Below are 19977 nucleotides of genomic sequence, written 5' to 3'. Positions count from 1 at the left end.
AGTTTTGCCCCCCCTCCCTTGCCCCTGTAATCCTGCCCCTGACCCGATTGCTTGGTGAAAATGATTATAAACCACAGCCTTTGGCATACAGTAGTTTGTTTCTTGTACTGTGCTGTGTTACTGTACCTTCCCATCATATACTGTACGTTGCAGTTATCTACACTTAAGTCAAAAATTGCTTTAAAAAAAAGTTAGAAATCTTGTAACTGCTGTTCCACTTACCACCACAGATACATTTAAATTTATACATTTCTATTAATTATAGTCTTTTCTGTTTGAAAATTGACCATTCATTTTTAATAACGACCTCACACAGGTTGATAAAATTAATCTAGCCAGTGGTTCCATTTTGGAGGCATGATAAATTGATAATCAGATGGGGGGGTTTTTGTGGATAATTTATGCAATATTCTTAGAGCAAGCAAGTCTAAATAAGGAATAACAAACTCCATCAGTACATGGTAAGTTCAGAATGCTTGCCAGTCATCTAACTGACCAAACCTACTATCAACTTTGTAAACCTTGTTGCAAGGTTCCAATTTGTCTGTAACGTTTAACACTGACTGGTTTGTAGTGTTGCGCCGATAATCGTTTTCAATATCGGTATCGGCCGATATTTGCAATATCGGCAGCATATCGGTATCGGTAAAATTTTGCCTAATTGCCGATAACAGCAAGCCGATATTGAACTTTTTTTTTCACAGCAGAGCTACTTATTTATACTTGCAATGATTTTTTAATCTGCCCAAGACGATCCATTTCTTTAGCGTCAGTTAAACTCTTATTCATTTTCGATTAATATCCATGGAAACCTGACCCTCCGTAACCTCTAAAACACGTCTACGGCGCGCGAATATAACCAATGACCTTCGTGAACCTTGGCCTACACACAACATTAGTGCAGCATATATACACTGTACTAACCATTCATTTTCTCGTAGGCCTCCGTGAAAACCTTGAACATGATGCAAAACTGCACAGTTCAGTACAGTTAGCTAGCTCTTCGGATCGTGTATGCATGGGGCGCGCGAAGCGGTGACTGTCAGTCACAATCTGAATATTCATTTTGAAGTTGCTTGTTACATTATCTCTGATTGGTTAGCCTTGTAAGTTGTTTGTAAATAAGCCAAGAATCTTGAATGAAGCGGATGACATATTTGAGGGAGGAGCGAGCACTGCAGCTACTGCAAGTTGTGTTATTTCAGCAGTAATAATTTTTGTCCCCCACGTAATACCAGTATCAGAGATGCGGACTGGGTAGGTCAGGGTCGACTACGGAGTTTTACTATCACAGGCGGTATACTACGGTTGCATGGCATGCGCGACATTGGGGATTGGGAAATATTTGCTTTAGAAATGGAATCACCCAGGTCCGTTCAAATCATCAATAGGCAAAAAAGAAAGAAATAACAAGAAAAGTTTTAGGAGAAGGGTGCTACAAATCGTGATTTACTTGAAAACTAGTGAAAAGATAAGAACAGTTGGAAATGGCTCAGAGGTATTTACATTTTTTCTCTAAAAAAAAAATTAAAAAAAAAAGAATGGAAAGATCGAACAATTTAAAAGCAGGTGAGACAAAACGATATTTACAACAAAACTGTTATATCTCCACATACGTGCGGGCGCGAGATATTTTTTTTTCTTTTTTTTTTTCAAATCATTTTCAAGTTCTCTGCCTAAAAGTCTTACAGGTGAAATATCTTTCTTACCAATTGAGTTGCAAATATAAACAAATGGTGAAGATAAAATATTAATCGTGAATTCTTCCAAAATGAAAAATAAAACAACAAAGCAGGAAGGAATAATTGGAATATGAACAAGGATCAGAAGAAAGTTTTCCAGTGTCAAGAAGTTTTTTAATGTCCTTCACTTGCAAACAAACTGTTTCAAATTCTCTCAAGACAAAAACAAATATCAATTTGTTACACAAATTGCTCCGGCAAATTAAGATAAAATATCGAAAATGATTAAGCTCATGCTTGAATCCAACATTATGCACAAAATAGCGGCAATTAAGTTGAAGCGTATTGTCTGCATTTGGATGGAAAAGAAGTTCGAGGGCATACTTAGTTAATATTTAAAGTCCAATCTAGGTAGATTACCTCTGATAAACAGAATCATTTCTGCCTTAGCTGGGTCAAGCCTGTTTCGCTTTTCTTCATACAAATCACCTGCTTCACTGAAAAGCCGCTCACTAGGTACACTTGAAGGAGGGACGCAAAGGTATTTCCTAGCTAACTTTGCCAGCAAGGGAAATCTATGGCAATTGAATTTCCACCATTGCAATGGATTGCCAGAACGTTCCTGCAAAGGGTCTGCAAGGAAAAGTCCAATCTCTTGCCCAATGTGTTGGCCCTGAGCAGCTTGGGGAGCCATTGCTCCTTTCTCCTGCAGAAATTGATCAAATTCATCGTCGAATGTGTCGACCGCTCTCGGGTGAGGCTGTTCTTCCTGTGTCTCTATGACATCTACTTTTGTGGTTAGCAATGACGATTCCTCACGTAGCCAATCGCTTGCTTTCGCTCGCGTGTCTGCTACTTTAAAAAAAACGCACTTGTAATGTGGATCGAGGAATGTGGCTAAAACAAGGATTTTGTTATTTTCCATGTCATCAAATCGACGATTTAGGGAAGCATACATAGCTGTTGTCAGAGTTTTTATTCCCTGATCATCTGTATGTTTAGCTAGGGAACGCTGTAGCATAGTAACTGATGGTATTACCATTGAAGACGAGGAAGCTGATTCTGACGCTTTTCTGGTTAGCTCTTCAAAGCGCCGCAATGATACAACAAGTGCTCGGGCCAGGTTCCACTGGCTTGTCGTCATCACAGGGATATCATACAAACTAGCGTACTCCGCTATAGCAGTTTTTTGTTCTAAAAGCCTTTCCAACATAAGAAATGAACTGTTCCACCTGGTTGGAACATCTTGAGTAATGTGGTGTTGTGGCAGTTCGTGTTTTACTTGCAACTCTTGCAATCTGTGATGGGCTAGTGGGGAGTGGTTAAAATGTCCAGCAATTCTCCTTCCAATGGCCAACATGTCATTTACCGATCGTTGAGTTGAAAGTCCATCGTGAACAACTAATTGTAAAGTATGGATAAAACAACCCTGGTGGTTGATCCCAGTACGAGTAAGTCCATTAATGACATTGGCTGCATTATCACGTAAAATGGCAACAACTTTTCCATGCTCCAGTTCCCATGTAGCCAACATTCGTTCAATTTCTGCACAAATTGCTTCACCGGTGTGGCGTCCGACAAACGATGAAGCGTTTAGAACACAATGCTTCCGTTCAAAGTCTTCACTTATCCAATGGCCGGTCAGGCTCATCAACGAATTTGCCCCAACAGTTGAGGACCAGATATCAGTACTTAAGCTGATGTAACTCATGTCCTTCAGTTCTTCGCTCACTTTGGCTTTCACTCTTTCAAAAATGTTTGGAATAAGTTTACTGCTTATGTGTTGTCGAGATGGCAGCTGGTACCTTGGCTCTAAAACAGAGCAAAGTCTTTGAAAGCCAACATTATTCACGATGTTAAATGGCTGTAGGTCTAGAGAAATCATCTCGGCTAAACGGGCGTTCGCTCGCAGCGTACGGGGATCTGTGACCGTCCAAAGGGTTACTTTGTCCACCATCTGTTTCAGTTGCATTTGGTGCGCCTGCTTTGCCTGCTTCGATGTTGATGGCCCGGCTCGATCCCTATCTTCCTTAGCTTGGCGTTTTTGGGCTTCTGCCGTCCTCTGTGCTTCTTCAAATTCCTTGTATATGGCACCATGGTTGCATCTCAGATGACTTTTTAAGTTGGTGGTTGTGAATTGTTTTGAGTAAGTGCCACCACGAGAAATAGATGTGCTACATAGTGTACACCTAGCTTTCCTTGTGTCCTCTGCGTTTACAACAAAATAATCCCAAATTTTGCTAACTCGAGGCATCTTAATTTTTTAAGATGATGAACACGGCAAACGATTAGAGAGAGATGTTAACTGGTTGAATTTTTGCAAGCAAATGGTGAGACCAACATTGCAGCTTGTAAAGTTATGAAGCTAGGAAGGAAAAGTATCATAAAAATGGGTTCTAAAAGTTGAAGGACACAGGACCTGGAAATTGCCCTTCCCCACCCCCGGTTAGAACCCCATTTGTCAGTCAATATCGTCATTAGGGTTCGGGGTTCCAGTCATTCGACGTTGAACATGTAAACTTCCAAGCATGTATTTTTTCCTCTTTTATTTTGTAGGTGTATGAACTTTTCAACTTTCATCCACTTTTGCTTGCACCCCGCCCATGCTTCTTATTAAATACTTCTTTCAGTTGAGCCCCTAAATTTTAAGATTTGTAAAAATAATTGCTGGTTTTGTCGCTCGCTCATCATCATTTTTATTTCATCAAGTTCATTACATTAGTGACAATCTGTGTCAATGTCAGTTCCCTTGACCTTCTTGGTAGCGTATGGCAATTGTTGGAAGAAACATTTCTCGGAAAGAAAAACGAGAAAACCCAACGTCATGTGCTGCGGCCCTGTGTTTATAGACAGTCAAACGTTGTTACCCCAGTCTAAATGAAACGTTCCAACAGATTGTACTGACCAATCGCCATTCATCTTGCGTTGAAGTAGACTACGTCACACAACAGTATTTCTATACGTTTCGGGCTCGACTTTTCCACTAACCATTGTTTACCTCTGTTTGAGGTGTGTTGAAAAATGTGAGCTGTCACGTGTCCCCGAATGGCGGGTTTTCCCAGGGGCTCGCTAATAAATTCACCTGTTGTTCCAGGAATGTGCGCAATTGGTATTCCGTTGTAGAAGCGTTAATACATTACATAAAGTGTTTAGAAGAAGGATGTTGTACTTATTCTTTGAACTTGTGTGGTAGGTAGTTTCACGGTTGAATACGATGCTTCACGTAGTCTTGCTGAATGTTCCAGTTTGATATTTGAAACGTAGCCTGCAACTGTCATTTTAAATTTATAATAAATATTACATTGTGATCGACAGTTCGTAAACTAATTAATATGCAATTTGGCAAGCATACGTTAACACTGTAGCTTCTTGTAAGTCTACGATGTTAAGGCTCACATTTACTGCGTCCATTTTATTATCGTGTGCAGCGCTGTTGTGAAAAAGATTCCGGTTGGGTTTCAATTACCATTCTCTTTTTCAAAACCAGGAAAAAAGTCATTCTTTTCAACTTAGGACAAAAGGAAAACAAAACACCATATTTTGTTGTTTACTTGAAGATTTATTTGTGAATGTATGCATGACTAAAAGTACGATTTTGCCTTTATTTTGTCTGTTAAAAAATATCGGTATCGGTATCGGGCCGATATTGGGATGATAATATCGGATATCGGCCAAAACCGATATTGGTAATATCGGCGCAACACTACTGGTTTGTATGTTTGCAGATTTATACATCCCTGGAATTAAGATTCAGAGTACAAGATATCAAGGCTATTCATGGCTCGGTTTGCTTTCTTATCCTCTTCATTATTTCCTACTAAAAGACACCATTTTGTCAAAGAAGTACAGTGTTCTTCAATTCACAATGACAAAACCCTAAGTTTGCCATCGATTGATAACAAATACAAAATAGTCATTGTGCAGCTTACCATGCTTATCTTTTGTTCCAACTTGACATCCATTTCTCAGTCTCGCTGAAAGACTCTTTATGTTCTTCTGGAAAACTGCCTCATGCAGAGGATAGTCAGGGTAGCTTGCTATAGTTGTCATGGTAACAGAGTATGGCTCTGTGATGAGATGATCATTTGGTGTAACCTGGTGTGTTGAGACCTACAGTAGTAGAGTACAGCAGAGACTAAATTAAAAGCATCCTCCGAATAGCCTAGAACAGGACTGATCTGCATCCAGGTCCTCTATTCGTCGTCTCAATAAACAAATGCTGAAAGACACAAAGTTTAAAAGGATTTTGAAAAAGTATGCTCAATTTGGCATTTAATTGTCATGAAGACCTCAGTATCATCTTGGAATGCAAATATGTATACTGTAACTGTATCCTTTACGATACAGAGTAAGAAACATACGCATTGGACACTACTGGTGTCATGCTAATCCAAGGAGTGACAGGAAATCAAATAGTTTATTTAAAATTATATTTTAGAGATTACCACACATTACACAATTGCTCTTAATTTTTATCATTGTAATCATTGCATGCCATGTACAGTGCAATCGATGTGTGAAGCAGTTTGAAAGTTTTGAACGAAAAAGTTAAACTATAATTTAACCGTTTATTGACTCTGCTTCAATCATAGACTCGCTAGATCTTAAAAAGCCTTCTTACGCATTCCAAATTATTAGCACAAACTAACCATTCCTGACCACTACAATCAGCTTTGGTATTTAAAGGTCTACGAACACCTACAGCAGGGAAAACATGAACCTCACTACTCTAACAGGCATAGAAATCATTGAAATAGCTACAAATCCCATCAAAGATTGACCATTTTACAAGTCTTTTCTTAATTCTAGTTTTATTTAAATGAATAAACATTCGCTACAGTAGTTATGCACATGCATGATATAAAGGGACTGACTGCCTACTTTTCTGTCATGTTATTCCTTTGTTTTCACAACCTTTGTTTCACCGACACTGAACACAGGTTTGTGGTCTAATGCGATTTATTTTTAAATCTTTAATTGTCTTCTATGAAGAACATCACATTATAAACCAAATTTTAATTAATTTCACTCTTGGCAAATGAGAAAACTTAACATTAATCAAGTTTCATCTCCCACTGGTCAGATTCTTCCATTATTTTTATGGCTTCTTGTTTTAGAGTGATTAAGTTGTTTTGTTATTCTCAAATTATCTTGACAACAACATTTCAAATCCCTTTAACTTACTTCATTTAATAAATCAATGTCACTAAGGGATTTTGACACAAGTTTGGTATATTTTTTTATTTCTCACATTACACTGACAACCACGTGTCAGACACCTTAGTTACAGTGAAAATAAATGGAATAATCTGACTAGAGAAAGAAGGGACTTGATCCATTAAGAGGATGAATATACAAATCTGCACTGAGCTTATATATGGAGTACAGTAACACAAATTTATTTCTATTGACAAATAAAGGCAAGATGAAAGCTGAAAATATATATTGAACTTAAATTAAGGTTTCTGTTAACATATTTCCAGGTCCCATCAAGTCATCGCTAAGTTAGGCCTAGCCTATGTCTACTTTTGCTTTGGGAGGTATTATTTTGCCTTCATGTAAACCGCCTTTATACTTTTACTGAGCAAAATCTCAACAGCCAAGGTAGGCTTTCACGGTAAACCGGTTTTAGTACCGAAACCGGTTTTTTCCGACCGAATTTCGGTACTAATTTTTATTTTAAGAAAACCGTACTACCGAAAAAAACGGAAAAACCAAAATGTGAATTGCAAATATTGGAAAAAACAAAGTTAAAGCTTCCATCCATCATTTGTTGACTTTTGTTTCTCCTATTTACTGTTCTTTTGCAATATGAAAGTAAATTGCAACAAGAGAAAGCTTTTCTGATAGACGACATTGTCAGCTATACGATCGGCACACACCAGTGCTTGAGGGTGGATAGCTAGGCCTAACATTAGGCTATGCAGCCCTTATATGCGTGAATCAGTTAGGTGACCTTGTAGTATTGAACTGACCTTGGTGGCCAACGTTAGTAGTTGTGAGAAGTACACACTCAAATGACGAGATGCAGTTCAAAATAAATTGTTATATCCATGTTTGGCTTCTTTGTGTTGTTCTTATTATTTAACTTCAATTTAACAGTAGAGGATATGGAGAAAATCTTTTCAAACACATTGAGCACAGTTCGTGTTCAAAAAATGATCGTTAAAACTTGAAAGGTACATTGCGCAATCCACAATACCATACGACATGTAGAGTCGCAGACCTTGGTGGCCAACGTTAGTAGTTGTGAGAAGTACACACTCAAATGACGAGATGCAGTTCAAAATAAATTGTTATATCCATGTTTGGCTTCTTTGTGTTGTTCTTATTATTTAACTTCAATTTAACAATAGAGGATATGGAGAAAATCTTTTCAAACACATTGAGCACAGTTCGTGTTCAAAAAATGATCGTTAAAACTTGAAAGGTACATTGCGCAATCCACAATACCATACGACATGTAGAGTCGCAGGGGGGGGGGGGCTCTGTGAGTTTAACAACTAAGATTCAACAAGTAACATTAGACCAATCACAAGGGGGGGGGGGGGCTCTGAGTTTAACAACTAAGATGCAACAAGTAACATTAGAACAATCACAGTCCATTATTAACAAGATGGCGTCAGGCTTGAGTCAAGGAATATTAAAGGAGTAAAAATGTTGCATACATGGCTGGAAATTACAGATGTTGCTGTTGGACAATTCTTCTTTGTATGCTAATAAATTTTAGTTTCCTTTCCTTTCAACATTTCTTCTTATCAGTTATCAGGCAAGGCGTCTCTCAGTTGGTTTTCGTTTACGTTGATGAACACACGTTTCCAACTTTAACGTTAACAATTTATATTCTTTGCCGACCTAATCCCCGCTTTTGCCAGCGATATTTTTCAACTTCTACTTGAAAGTGTAGACGGTAAATTCTCTTCACTCCTTGAAGAGAAATTTATTTTACCGCCAAGACACCACCCGCGAACATGGCTAGAGCCTCGTGCAATTTGGTACCTTTGAACACTCTGTCAGCCACTACTGAATATATTGGACCAATCATATTGTAAAGCAATTTGTTTTTACGATCTCCAATTGGTCATAATGGGGTTTATGCTCGGCCCTAATCTCCGAAAATATAACATATAATATAACATGACAGTGATTTTTTTTTGGAACACGAATTTGAACTTCGTGAAGTATAGTAAACACAAGACAAACAATACGTGTACGTGATGTTAAAACTTTAAGAAAACATTTCACTAACACATTTCTTTTTGACATTTTTACTTCAGTTTAGTTAACGTGGGTAATAAAATGTGAGTCATGAAGGCAGTAACATTTCTTGAATTTATTCTCCTTAATTTTTACCCTTCACTGCTAACGAACAGACTTGGACCCGCTGTTGGTAAGCTTCAAAAATATGCACCTTAGCGATCAAGATTTGGATGTTTTCAATGCAATTCGGGAGGGAAAAAAAACGGTTTTTGAGCCAGATTCGGTTTATTGCTAGAGAAAAACCGGTTGTAAGTTTTCACGAAACCGTGCAAGCTTAAGCCAAGGCCAGACCCCAAGCTCTAAGTCTACTCCAACATGGCGAAACAACTTCAGCTTGCTATGTAACTGTTAGATCACACAAATCATATGAAACAACAGCAACTTTTAAAGGCCTAAAGAGAACATGTGTCAGGCATAACTCAGTCACTGAGCTATAACAAGACAAGTCTATGGATCTCCAACTTAGTTACTGTCTAGCCTGTAGCACAGTAATTAGGATAGTAAAGGCTAACTTAGGTCTGGTGGTACTCCTAATTCCTATGCTTACCTACAGCTAGGATATTATATATGCACTATTGTTGGCTACAGTACAGGTTAGGCGAAAGGGTGCAAAAAAGCCCAAGTCGTTTGTGTCTAACTTAGGCTGTAGCCTATATCACACAAATACATGATGTACTTTCTGTGAGTGTGACATGAGTTACAGTATATGCACTGGTACTTGGTAGGAACGATCTCGCCTGGTTGGGTTTGTTTACATCGGTAGCCTAAGGTTAACATAATAGACGGGACAGTTATACCTACTACCAATAGGGTAGTCCCCAGGAAAACAGAAAGCTTCCACCTTGATACCGAAATCGGTGCTAGTTATAGGATTAAGAATCAAATCCAGGCACTGTTTTGGTTGACAACTAACGTTAAAGAAGCACTCCGGAAAGTTTACGTTATTTTCTGTTTACAGCTAACTAGCTGAGCGGTGGCTCTGTTTAAATATGGGACGCCAGCAAATCTTTGATAATTTTTGAAGTGTACAAGTTTAAAAAACAGTCTTCGTTGAGAGATTTATGAGGCTGGTGTCGGTGTAACATTGATATTGTCTGTCCCACTATTAGATAATATCCAACCGTACATTAGTCACCAGGCAAATATTTCTGACCGGATATTATTTACTCATAAATTATGTCCGGCAGGACAAAAGTGTTCGTCCAGCATTTTTGTTTATAATCGTGATATTCCTTCCGGTCATACCCAATATGAAGTACCGGTATGTGTTTGGGTTTCAGCGAGTCACGCAACGTAACTTCGGTGAAGTTTAGTATTCCTAACGGATATCACTTTGACCTTTTACTAAAATAAATATTTGAAAAGAGTAAGCTTTGTTGTAACATTTGCATTATAAATCAAATTTTGTTTTGACAATACTTCTTCCCCTTCCACGCACACCAGTGACACGTACCACCCCGTTCTGTTCGATGGTCTGAGACAAAGATGCACAAGGGAAGTAAAAATCTGCATCCGTTTAGGGGATGTCATTGATGTGGAGATGAAACCCCACGGCCACTATAAGGCTGGTTGTTATTTTCTTAACAATAGTTTAATTTGCATATACTTTGGCTTATTTTCTGGTGGCACTATGAAATCACACACATTTGGGCAAAATGGTAGCCCCTATACAATTATTTCTACTAACCTTCCAAGTTCGGATATGCAGCTGTTGTCATTTATTAATCACCGACCAAACGTGTCGCCACGTACCGTGGCTTATTTGGAACCTCTGACTGCCTGACGGTCCTACGGCATTTGTAACTTTCACTGGAAGTTCACCGATAGTCGGTTACATTAGCGGCTTTCCCACGCTACGAAATGAATGAAACCAGTTGAAAGTAGCTTTGTGTAATCATACTAACATCAAAAGATATTTCTCAGTTTATATACTTAAACCTACGTCCTATCGCAATAGGTAGTTTTCTGATAGTTACTATATATCGCCTCATTTGAAACAGTCCTATCAAAAAGTTCCCTTTCCTTGAGGTTTTCCCGCGGGGGACCATGTATCCTCTGGTTTCATGGGGACCAAGTTTTCAAGGAGTCCAGGCGGACATTATTTCCGTGGTATAGCGGCTATAGCCGCTATACCACGGGCGGACACTTTCTACATGCAGGAGACAACATACTACTGCTACACTGGCGGTTGCTGTGGTCAGTTATTGACACGTAGTTGATTGTACATGACAATATAGAGAGGAGAGGGATCAGATCACTGAATTAATTAAGCCTTGAAAAATATTTTCGATACTTTGCAGACCGTCAAACGTTACTGCGGTATTTATTTGATTTGATTTATTTTTAATTTTTTGGAGCAACAATCCATTCACCACCATAGTTTAACAATCAGAGTGGCTGAATTACTTAGTCTGGGTCACTTCCAAAAAAAGGCACTGTTAAAGTCAATTGTAAGGCCTAAAATGTTAAATTGAAAAATCGTCATTTATGGACATAGAGAAACCACCGACGTCAGCATCCTTTAAAGAAGCATTCCAAACAGTTGACATATCTCAAAGTTTCCTTCATCATCATCATCATCATCGTCATCAACATCGTCGTCGTCGTCGCCGTCGTCGTCGTCATCATCATCATCATCATTTGTTGAATGTACGTTAGAAGGCTTGTGCGCAAAAATGCCATTATACAGTCCACTACAAAACAATCTACAATCTATATACGCTTTGTCCTTTCTGACAAACACGCAAGTTCGGCTCACACGTGACCATGTGACTTGTGAGTATAATCGTAAAAGATCAAGTTCATAGTGTAATATTGTTCTGTCATGCATACACCAACTTCACCAAAGTCATGCGGCCTGCGTCTGTTTCATAATTCAGTTATTTATCACATGCACGGTATACGGTACTACTATGGCAACATATGCGTATGCACGCGAAAAGAGTTTGTCGATTGGTACGACATTTGTACATTACTAAATTATATAATATATCAGATTTTTGTTCAACAAAAAGTACTATAGTTTTGACTTTCAGAAACGTCTCACGCACCCATGGGATGGACGCACGCACCCCATGGGGGTTCATGCACCCCAGTTAGGGAACCCCTGGTCTAGTTGATGTGTGGGAATGGAGGCATGCACACACATGACTGACAAGCCTGGAGGGTTGGCATGATAGCCTGTGTGTCAAGGGCCCGACTACATCTCCGAGATCCCGTGCTTGTATGGAGGGGGCCGGGAAATCTATGAGATTAAAAATGATGTATTCTCATTTTTGTAATACACTTGAGGAGATATGAAGAATGCACCGATGACATGATACTTGCCGTTTATAGGATATACTCTTGAGTGACCCATTGGTCACGTATGCTGAACCTTTAAAGTTTCCTTTTCCTTTTGACATGATAGTCTGTTCTGAACTAAAGTTTTGTAAATGCTGAATATAAAATAGTGAAGCAGTGGCCCGGCCGCGAGAGCGGGTCCTTCGGGGGCCAACCTCTAGAGGGCCACGTGCGGAGGGCCCCCGCATATAAACCATAGTGGTTGCTGGACGGCCCGATGATGGCCAAAATTTCGCCAGCCTGGACCTCTAGTGGGCCGCCTACAGTAATCCAGCCACCATATTCTCAACGGTCCGCGGCGCCATCAGCGGTCCAAATGGTGGTCATGCCGGACGCGCGCTTATTTGAAGGTTCACGGAGTATAACAGAAAAAACATTTACTTAAGGTTTCATTGTTGAGCAGCATTGTACATACCACATGTTGAAAAATTAGCCTAAAGGTGCATGCAGTAACCGTGTTTTGCCATACACCATGAACCCTTCTTTTCGAGTTAGGGAAATTGCACGATACTACTACGATAATTACGATCGTAACTCACTAGTTAACACATATATTCTGTTATCACTAATGTTTTAGTTTAGTAGAGGCAATTAAGAAAGAGGACCCGGCGTTAGTGTCTTCATGAAGGACCCTCTCATAAACATAAGTTTCAAATCCTGCTGCAATTCTTCAAAGAAGATTTTATTTCTTTGGAAACTTTCAATCAATTAACCCATCAAATATTCTGAATTGTTGTGAAAAGAGTTGAAACTGAAATCGATTTGCAATTGTTTGCAACTATAGGCTTTCATTTTTACATGCAACACTAATGAAATTAGCAAGGGAAATGCATGTAGTATAGAAGGAAAACTTAACAGTGTACGTAAGCGGCGGGTAACAGTCATTTGAAGAATCGGTGAGACATTTGGTACATCTTCTTCTTGTCCCCGTTCTGCCAACGACTGTGTTTTTAACCACTTGCCTTTACCACTTGAAGTAAGTCAAATGTTTTTTTGTTTTTTACTTGATATGAATATTCATACCATTTTAAGGTCAATTATTTCCCGCCAAATTTCTCTTACACACGTTGTTTAGAACTGAAGGACAGCATGCACGATGTACAAAAACACAGACCAGTTCATTCGGTGTTACTGTTGGCATATACCAGTATACGTATGTGGTATAATTTTTCAACGTACTACTACTGAACTAACAACAAGGACCTGCACCATTGCACCTAGCCTGGAGTTGGATCGAGTATATAATGTCAGTGTGACTGTGAGTCTGCAGTACACTGATTGATATAGAAACGTTCTAAGTCTAAATCGAGTGCTTTTAGCAAAGGTGATGTTTGCCGTTTTCCATTGAAATAACGTGCAAGTTAGGCTAGGCCATACGATTTGTTATTGCCAGGCCTAGTAACGGGTCTACTGCCAAGTCTTGGCATTACCGACACCTAACTAAGGCTAGGCCTAAGTTCTGGCTAGGCCAAGACCTACCCTGAAGTTAAACTGACATAGGCTAGCCAGGGTAGCCTATGCCTATCAATGGACTTAATTATTTAGGCTCTGCAATACTATATCAAGATCACATAGGCCTATATCATTACTTACTAAGCTAGGTTAGCTAGCAAATCCAGGGTAGCCTATTGATTGTCCTTCCTGGTTGGGTGGTGAGTGATGTAGGCCTACTTTGAAAACGTCATGTACGCTTAAGATCCTGCCAGGAAAGTAGGATTGAAACATCAGGCCCTCTAAATTTTACAATTGCATTTGTGTGTTATACTTATATTTATACTAACATTCTACTTAGACCTTGGCCTAGGCTAAGTTATAACTAAAGCTAGGCAAAACTAAAAAGGTATTTATCTTAATTAATTATTGCGATATTGGCCTACGGACTAACCTACATTAGGCTTCTAAGTAAGGATCTGAAATAAGATCAGTGAAATTTACTCGATTGGTTCACTTACCTACTTAGTCCAAAGCATGGCGATTTTTTATCAAAAAATAAGTAACATAAATTCTGTGGGGAAATACCACAACATTCTCAAGTTCTCAACCACAGCTATCATTGCTCGATTTTGTCTGACCCATTTCTCTATCTGCTAATGCTATTTTTGCCGACTACATGATACACATTCCAGCGATTTTATGCTTGTACACGCCTACGCCTAGAGCTGCAATTGAAATTGATCAAGTTTAAACCATTGATTGAGGGTTGCTTTGCTCATTGCACATTTGATTAATTCAGCAGACTTGGCCATAATTAATTACTTTTGTAATTATGGTCATTGCTTACAATATTACCAATGATGTATTATCGTGTTAGATACCCTGAATTGTCCTACCTTTAAGTTCATAAAAGTGTAAAGTTTTGGTCAACTTTTATTCTGAATGTGACTATTGGCTAGTCAGCTACTCCTTATCCCTTGATCAGTCTTTTACTGTCAACCCCTTCAAAGTCCCTGGTGATAGGCTGAGTCATAGTTGTATCAAATAATTTTCACTGTTCCCTTTTTTCAGAACTTGTCCTAGGGATCTAGTAACATTAAGAACCATGTGGATCCAGGTCAGGACTTTTGACGGGAAGACGTCTAAACAGGTTGATGGACTATCGAAGCTGACGAAGATTGAAGAACTACAGACAAAACTTGTCGAACTCTTCGATGCCCCCCTCGAACATCAAAGGTTATATTTCAGAGGAAAACAGGTTTGTAACATTGTGGTATTCCTTTAAACCAAACCTTAGAAAGAAAACCTTAGAAAGAAAACCTTAACTCATATCATGGGACATTTTGTTATTTGGAAAACAATGGATCTTTTTTCTTAAATCATTCTTTAAAATCCACTCCAAAAATTAGCTTAGTTGTACAGTATGTGCCTTACTTTTTAACCCCAAAAATGACAATATAACCCTTAAATGTGTATTTTCAGTTTTGATCTAGTTAGTTCTTTTGATTGATGATGATAACGTAATATATTGTCATGGTCGGTGTCTCTGCAGATAAATACATCCTGATTCGGACAAACAATATTGGATGAATTTAAAAAAAGTCCTGTCATTGCAATCTGGACCTTTAAAGGCATTGAAGACTCGCCCCAAACCTGAGTGCCGCGCTCTGAAAAAGTTTACTTTCCGTTGCTTCCAAGTGAAGTTTTCTTCTTGTGGCTACAAAATGCAGACAGCAATGAAACGTGATGCCTTGTTATCTTTTATCTAGACCTGAGATGTCCATTGCTGCTATGTACACTGTGTTGTGGGAATTGACCGTAGCTGTATGTATTGACTGAACACTAGTGTCTAATTACCGATGGTAGCAAGCTGTGTGTGCATTTTCTGGGATCGATGGTGGTGTCTAACATTTCTGTTATACACCTCATTCGAAACTAGGTCAGATTACCGGCATGAGACGTTTCTTTGTGCGCGAGTCTTCACACCCTTTAACTTCTTCCCTACAGCTGGAAAAAAGCCATACACTGTTTGATTACGATGTTGGGCTGAACAATATCATTCAACTGATGGTGAGGAAGGCAGTTGTGGAACCAGAGACCCAATCCACTGCCACAGATGTTACAAATGGTGAGTTTTTTACCCACATTTTACTCGGTAAATTTCATGCACCAGTTAAGCACAGTTAAGCACTTTCTCCACAAGGAGTAGTAAGGGCTCCTCAGTACACCAATCACAGAATGCTGACAGTTGTAATTTTGAAATGTACAGTATGGATAAGGAATTTGCTGTAAAACATGGAAAGTTCTGATCAATGGATCAACTTCAGGGTCATTCGATATAAAAATCACCAGATTTTTGGAGAATGTTGTAGTTCGACCCCTTCTAATTCTTACCAACTTACCACTATGGTATGCTTGAAACACCATGAAATAAGTATATCCTGAAAATATCTGTTGCATTGCTTCAAAATTATAATAATAATATATCACATATCAAATATCACATATTCATGGTATTTTCTTGAGTTTTGTGGTCTCATTTCTCAGCAATTAAACATCCTACTACCTTCCTATTACAGAAGCCCATAGATTCTATCCCATATATATGGAAACATAACAAATACACTATAAGGCATTGTCTTGTGAAGTTAGGTCAAAATATTCAATTTTGGTATTTTTCCCTATAAAATGTGCTCTTTTTGGTGATGAATTGCTCCTAAACTATTGCTTCAGGATACTTGATTCTTGCAGAGATTATTAAATCCAGTAATACAAAATAATGATTACAATGCTTTCCTGTATTAAATATATATTGGTAAGTTCTGCAACACTTAAGTTGCTATTTCATGCTGCAATTCAGCATTAGGGAGGGTCTTTGTTGCCAAGTTTTTACACACGCAACCATGTGAGAGCTCTGAGGGTTTTTCAATTTTATTATAATGTGTAAAGTTCTTACATCTTAACAAATTTCAGGGTACTAGCTATTCTCAATATTAATTTTATGAGGTTGTATTGTAAAGTAGATCCGATGTACAAAAGAGGTCTTTGAAAGCCAATAATTCAAAATGAGTCACATTGCAAAAATCTGATTATTTTTTCTAGAAGAGATATATAGTACCACCCTGTTTGTACAAAATAAATTCAGGAGGGTATTTTGCTCTGTTTTTAAATGAAAAATCCTCAAAGCTTGGAATTTTTACAAAAAAATGGTTTTGCCTGTTTTGCTATTCCATATGTTTTTTAGCCTAGGTATTGTACTTCAAAGTCATTCAATTCAATAATGTGCAGAATTCAATGTCCTATAAACAATTCATATTTGCAATATACAATTTTAAAGCAATGCAACAGAAATTTTCAAAATACTGTATGCACATGTCATGAGGGTGGTAATTTTTGGAGAGGGTCCAGCAACAGCCATCCTTGATTTGACACCGAATGATCCTCTCTCTCTTATCTGAGTCTTCTGTGTATACACACTCCATATTAACATACCTACAACTTGGTAACATTCTTGCACTGCCCCCACCCCCCTCTCCCCCTCCCCCACCCCCTCTCCAAGATTCTAGTGTGAGCTTTTTATCCACCAGAATTCTGCTCATTTTTTCATTCTTTTTGGAAGTCTTCATTTTGTGTTTGTCCTACTACATCTACAACGAATTCTGCACATGAATTTCCTTGAAATTTTCATGTATTTTTAAGTTTTTTTTTTACTCCGAAAGGATCACCCCTGATTTTTGTATACATATGATTTTCCGGTTTTATTATTAGTATGGGGTCTTTATCATGATATGACAAAGATTTGGCTACAAAAGTTTCCTTTACTTTAGTGTAGTTTACAAGTTTGCTATTGTCCAAATAAATATATGTTTTGTAAAGTTATTAACTGCAGTAACTAAATAACTGTCCAAAACATGCTTTGGCAGTTATAATTGTAACAAAACATGCTGTTATCAGATGGGAATTTGAAAATATTGGAGTATTGTAGAAAAATGTGCACTCTTTTTGAACAGGCTTAAAATTTCACAATTTTGGTCATTATGCTGCAAAAAAATATCCTTCATAGTTGTTGAAAAAATCTACTGATTAAAATTAAGTTCCCATTGGGATATTTCCTGAATTACAACAAACTTTGGTTTATACTGTATAGGCAATTAGGGGTGCAGCCAATTAATATTTGCTGATAATTAACAGTCAATATTTCGCTCATGTTAGGGGTTCAAATATCCTGTGATTTCTTGATTAATGGCTGTTAGGTCTGAAGCAATTATGAACAGAGGAATGGGTGAAGGAGTTTTGGATCCCCATAATCCAGGAACTGTGTAAAAGAGGGCCTGGATAATTAAGGCTGTTTAGTTGTTGTTAAGTTAACTTGGAGTTTTGAACCAATATGTAGATGATTACTCTTTGTCATTCAGAGATGTATTCTTTATTGCCTTTTTTAAATGGAAAGATGAGATGATATTTAGTTAAGACAGATCAAAGTTTGAAGAAGATTATCATTTTCCCCTTGATCGCTGAGACATTCAGCTTCCCAGAATTTCATTTTTTTTTTTGTATAAATATGAATTATGAATCATTTATTTCTATTATGTAGCCGGGCGGAATGATTGCAGCTAGTGAAAATGAATTGGTCTGTATTGTTCAATGAAAAACGTGATGTGATCAGTTGGATTGCTAATGCCTGGTTTCATTCTCTTGCCAGGGCATGGAATTATAAACAGATACTTAAGGGAAAAAAATTCTTGGGGATTCCCAGATTGCTATAAGTTGAATGTTTTCTTTATAACAACATTACTCAGAAGGGTACAAGGATGTACCTTTCATTTTTTGACAAATTGCTTGGCAGGTGCCTGTGGCATTTTTCAAGAGAGAAACTTGATGTGGTTGTTATTTGGACTATTTTTCTTGCTTTCTGAATTCATGTATAGAAGTAGCCAATCTGAACAGCAATTATTTTAATGCCAAGAAAGTACTGTACATACTGTAGATACATGTTGAAAGTGTGGAGTTACTTTGTATTACATGTTTACTCAAGTTTAATGTCTTTAACAGCCTTGTACAATAACTACAACAGCAGCGTCATCAGCCGGAGTACAAATGGAAATTTGCCTCGTCAAAGCTCCCAAGTGCAAATTTGGTAGTAACCTTTTGCACACTAGTGTCTGTACTAGTACCAGAATGTCCCGAGGTGCAAGTTCAAACCCAGAGAACCCAATTACAAACATAACCCTTAAAATTTCAATCAATTATAAACTACGGTACGTCCTGCATGTAGGCTTACAGTAGGGTTCCAGGCTTGCCTGGTATACCTCTGAATGACCAAGAACTAGGTTGCTTGCATCCAAGGCAAGTTCTCTGTACAGTCGGATTATCCTATGTATCTTTCTTTTCTTTTCTAACATTTCTTTTTTAACATGAAAAAGAAATGCTGCTTTAATCCTGTTCTCAATAGAATTACATTCGATCCACAAATGTCGGGATTACACTTTTCGATTCTGTCTGAATGCAGTGTTTATTGTTGTAGGGTGAACTGATGGCTATAATCTTCTCTGGCTGAATAGAAGTGTGATAAACCACAACTTCTGTCTGTTGGCAGTATCAGGGCTTGTTTGGGGGGGGGGGATGCTGTAGCACCGTAGGAGTGTGTTCCACAATGCTACTGTAGAATGAGGAAAGTATGGTAGTCCAATTAAGTGTTTCAGGCTTTGCTTAAATTTTTTTTCTTTTTCTTTTTTCAATTGAAATTTAGAACTACTAGCATATTCCCTAAACTTAAAATGAGTGTATCCTGGTACTGTAAGAGTGACCAATCTGAATTATCCTTTTTTTTTGCCAAAGGATTTCACAAAATTAGGAAACAGTCTAGTAGGATTCAGTATAGAGTAGGATCCAGTATAGTAGCATACAGTTCAAGAGTGAGTTGAAGCAAGTTGTTTTTTGTAGCTATTACTAGGTACTCAGAAATGTTCTGAACTTGTGATTCTTCAATGTTATGAATTACCTTTTGAAGATATTCCTTATACTTAAAATATTTCGTTTCGTAGTAACATTGCAAATGATACCCCCAGATTCACATGATGATTTGTTGATTGGTAACATCCTGAAAACTTGGATGTCGAAATAGGTATGGGCAAAGAGTCGGAATTTTGAGGTTACCAAATTTAGAAGCAAGGAAGGTCAACACAAGTCACTTTTATCAAATGTGATCAAGATATTATCAAATTCTATTACAGATGACAGAATGATAAAAAACTATTTG

General features: G+C 38.0%; 3 protein-coding genes across 8 annotated transcripts in view; 1 reads left to right on the top strand and 2 right to left on the bottom strand.

The window, feature by feature from the left end:
* LOC139983457 (ankyrin repeat domain-containing protein 13C-B-like) overlaps positions 1-9994 on the bottom strand; it is a 30611-nt gene extending 20617 nt beyond the window's left edge. Inside the window, exons 1-2 of one of the 2 annotated variants that reach the window (XM_071997012.1) lie at positions 9740-9994; positions 5612-5901 (exon numbers count right to left, since the gene is read on the bottom strand). In XM_071997012.1, the coding sequence (XP_071853113.1) occupies positions 5612-5732 (121 nt within the window). In that variant the 5' untranslated portion in view covers positions 5733-5901; positions 9740-9994. The remainder of the gene's footprint in view (positions 1-5611; positions 5902-9739) is intronic. The other variant, XM_071997021.1, reaches the window with a different exon arrangement.
* Positions 91-5574, bottom strand: LOC139983365 (zinc finger BED domain-containing protein 4-like). The gene has a single exon (XM_071996886.1). The coding sequence runs from the start codon at positions 3934-3936 to the stop codon at positions 2071-2073; it is 1866 nt and encodes a 621-aa protein (XP_071852987.1). The 5' UTR covers positions 3937-5574; the 3' UTR covers positions 91-2070.
* Positions 9995-13127: 3133 nt separating the features above from the next.
* The window catches only part of LOC139983337 (E3 ubiquitin-protein ligase UHRF1-like), a 31816-nt gene continuing 24966 nt past the window's right edge, over positions 13128-19977 (top strand). For 2 of the 5 annotated variants that reach the window (XR_011798613.1, XM_071996859.1), the window contains exons 1-3: positions 13382-13608; positions 14790-14976; positions 15726-15846. Coding sequence is in view for 4 of the 5 variants with exons in the window: in XM_071996859.1 (XP_071852960.1) it covers positions 14824-14976; positions 15726-15846 (274 nt within the window). In the remaining variant the exon portion in view is untranslated. Of the gene's footprint in view, positions 13261-13379; positions 13609-14789; positions 14977-15725; positions 15847-19977 lie in introns of those variants that run through there. The other 3 variants (XM_071996880.1, XM_071996885.1, XM_071996872.1) reach the window with 3 other exon arrangements.

The sequence above is a fragment of the Apostichopus japonicus genome, chromosome 2, assembly GCF_037975245.1.
Source record: "Apostichopus japonicus isolate 1M-3 chromosome 2, ASM3797524v1, whole genome shotgun sequence".
NCBI classification, from domain to species: Eukaryota; Metazoa; Echinodermata; class Holothuroidea; order Aspidochirotida; family Stichopodidae; genus Apostichopus; species Apostichopus japonicus.
Note: the sequence above shows the minus strand (reverse complement) of the source record. Positions and strands in the feature narration are given on the sequence as shown.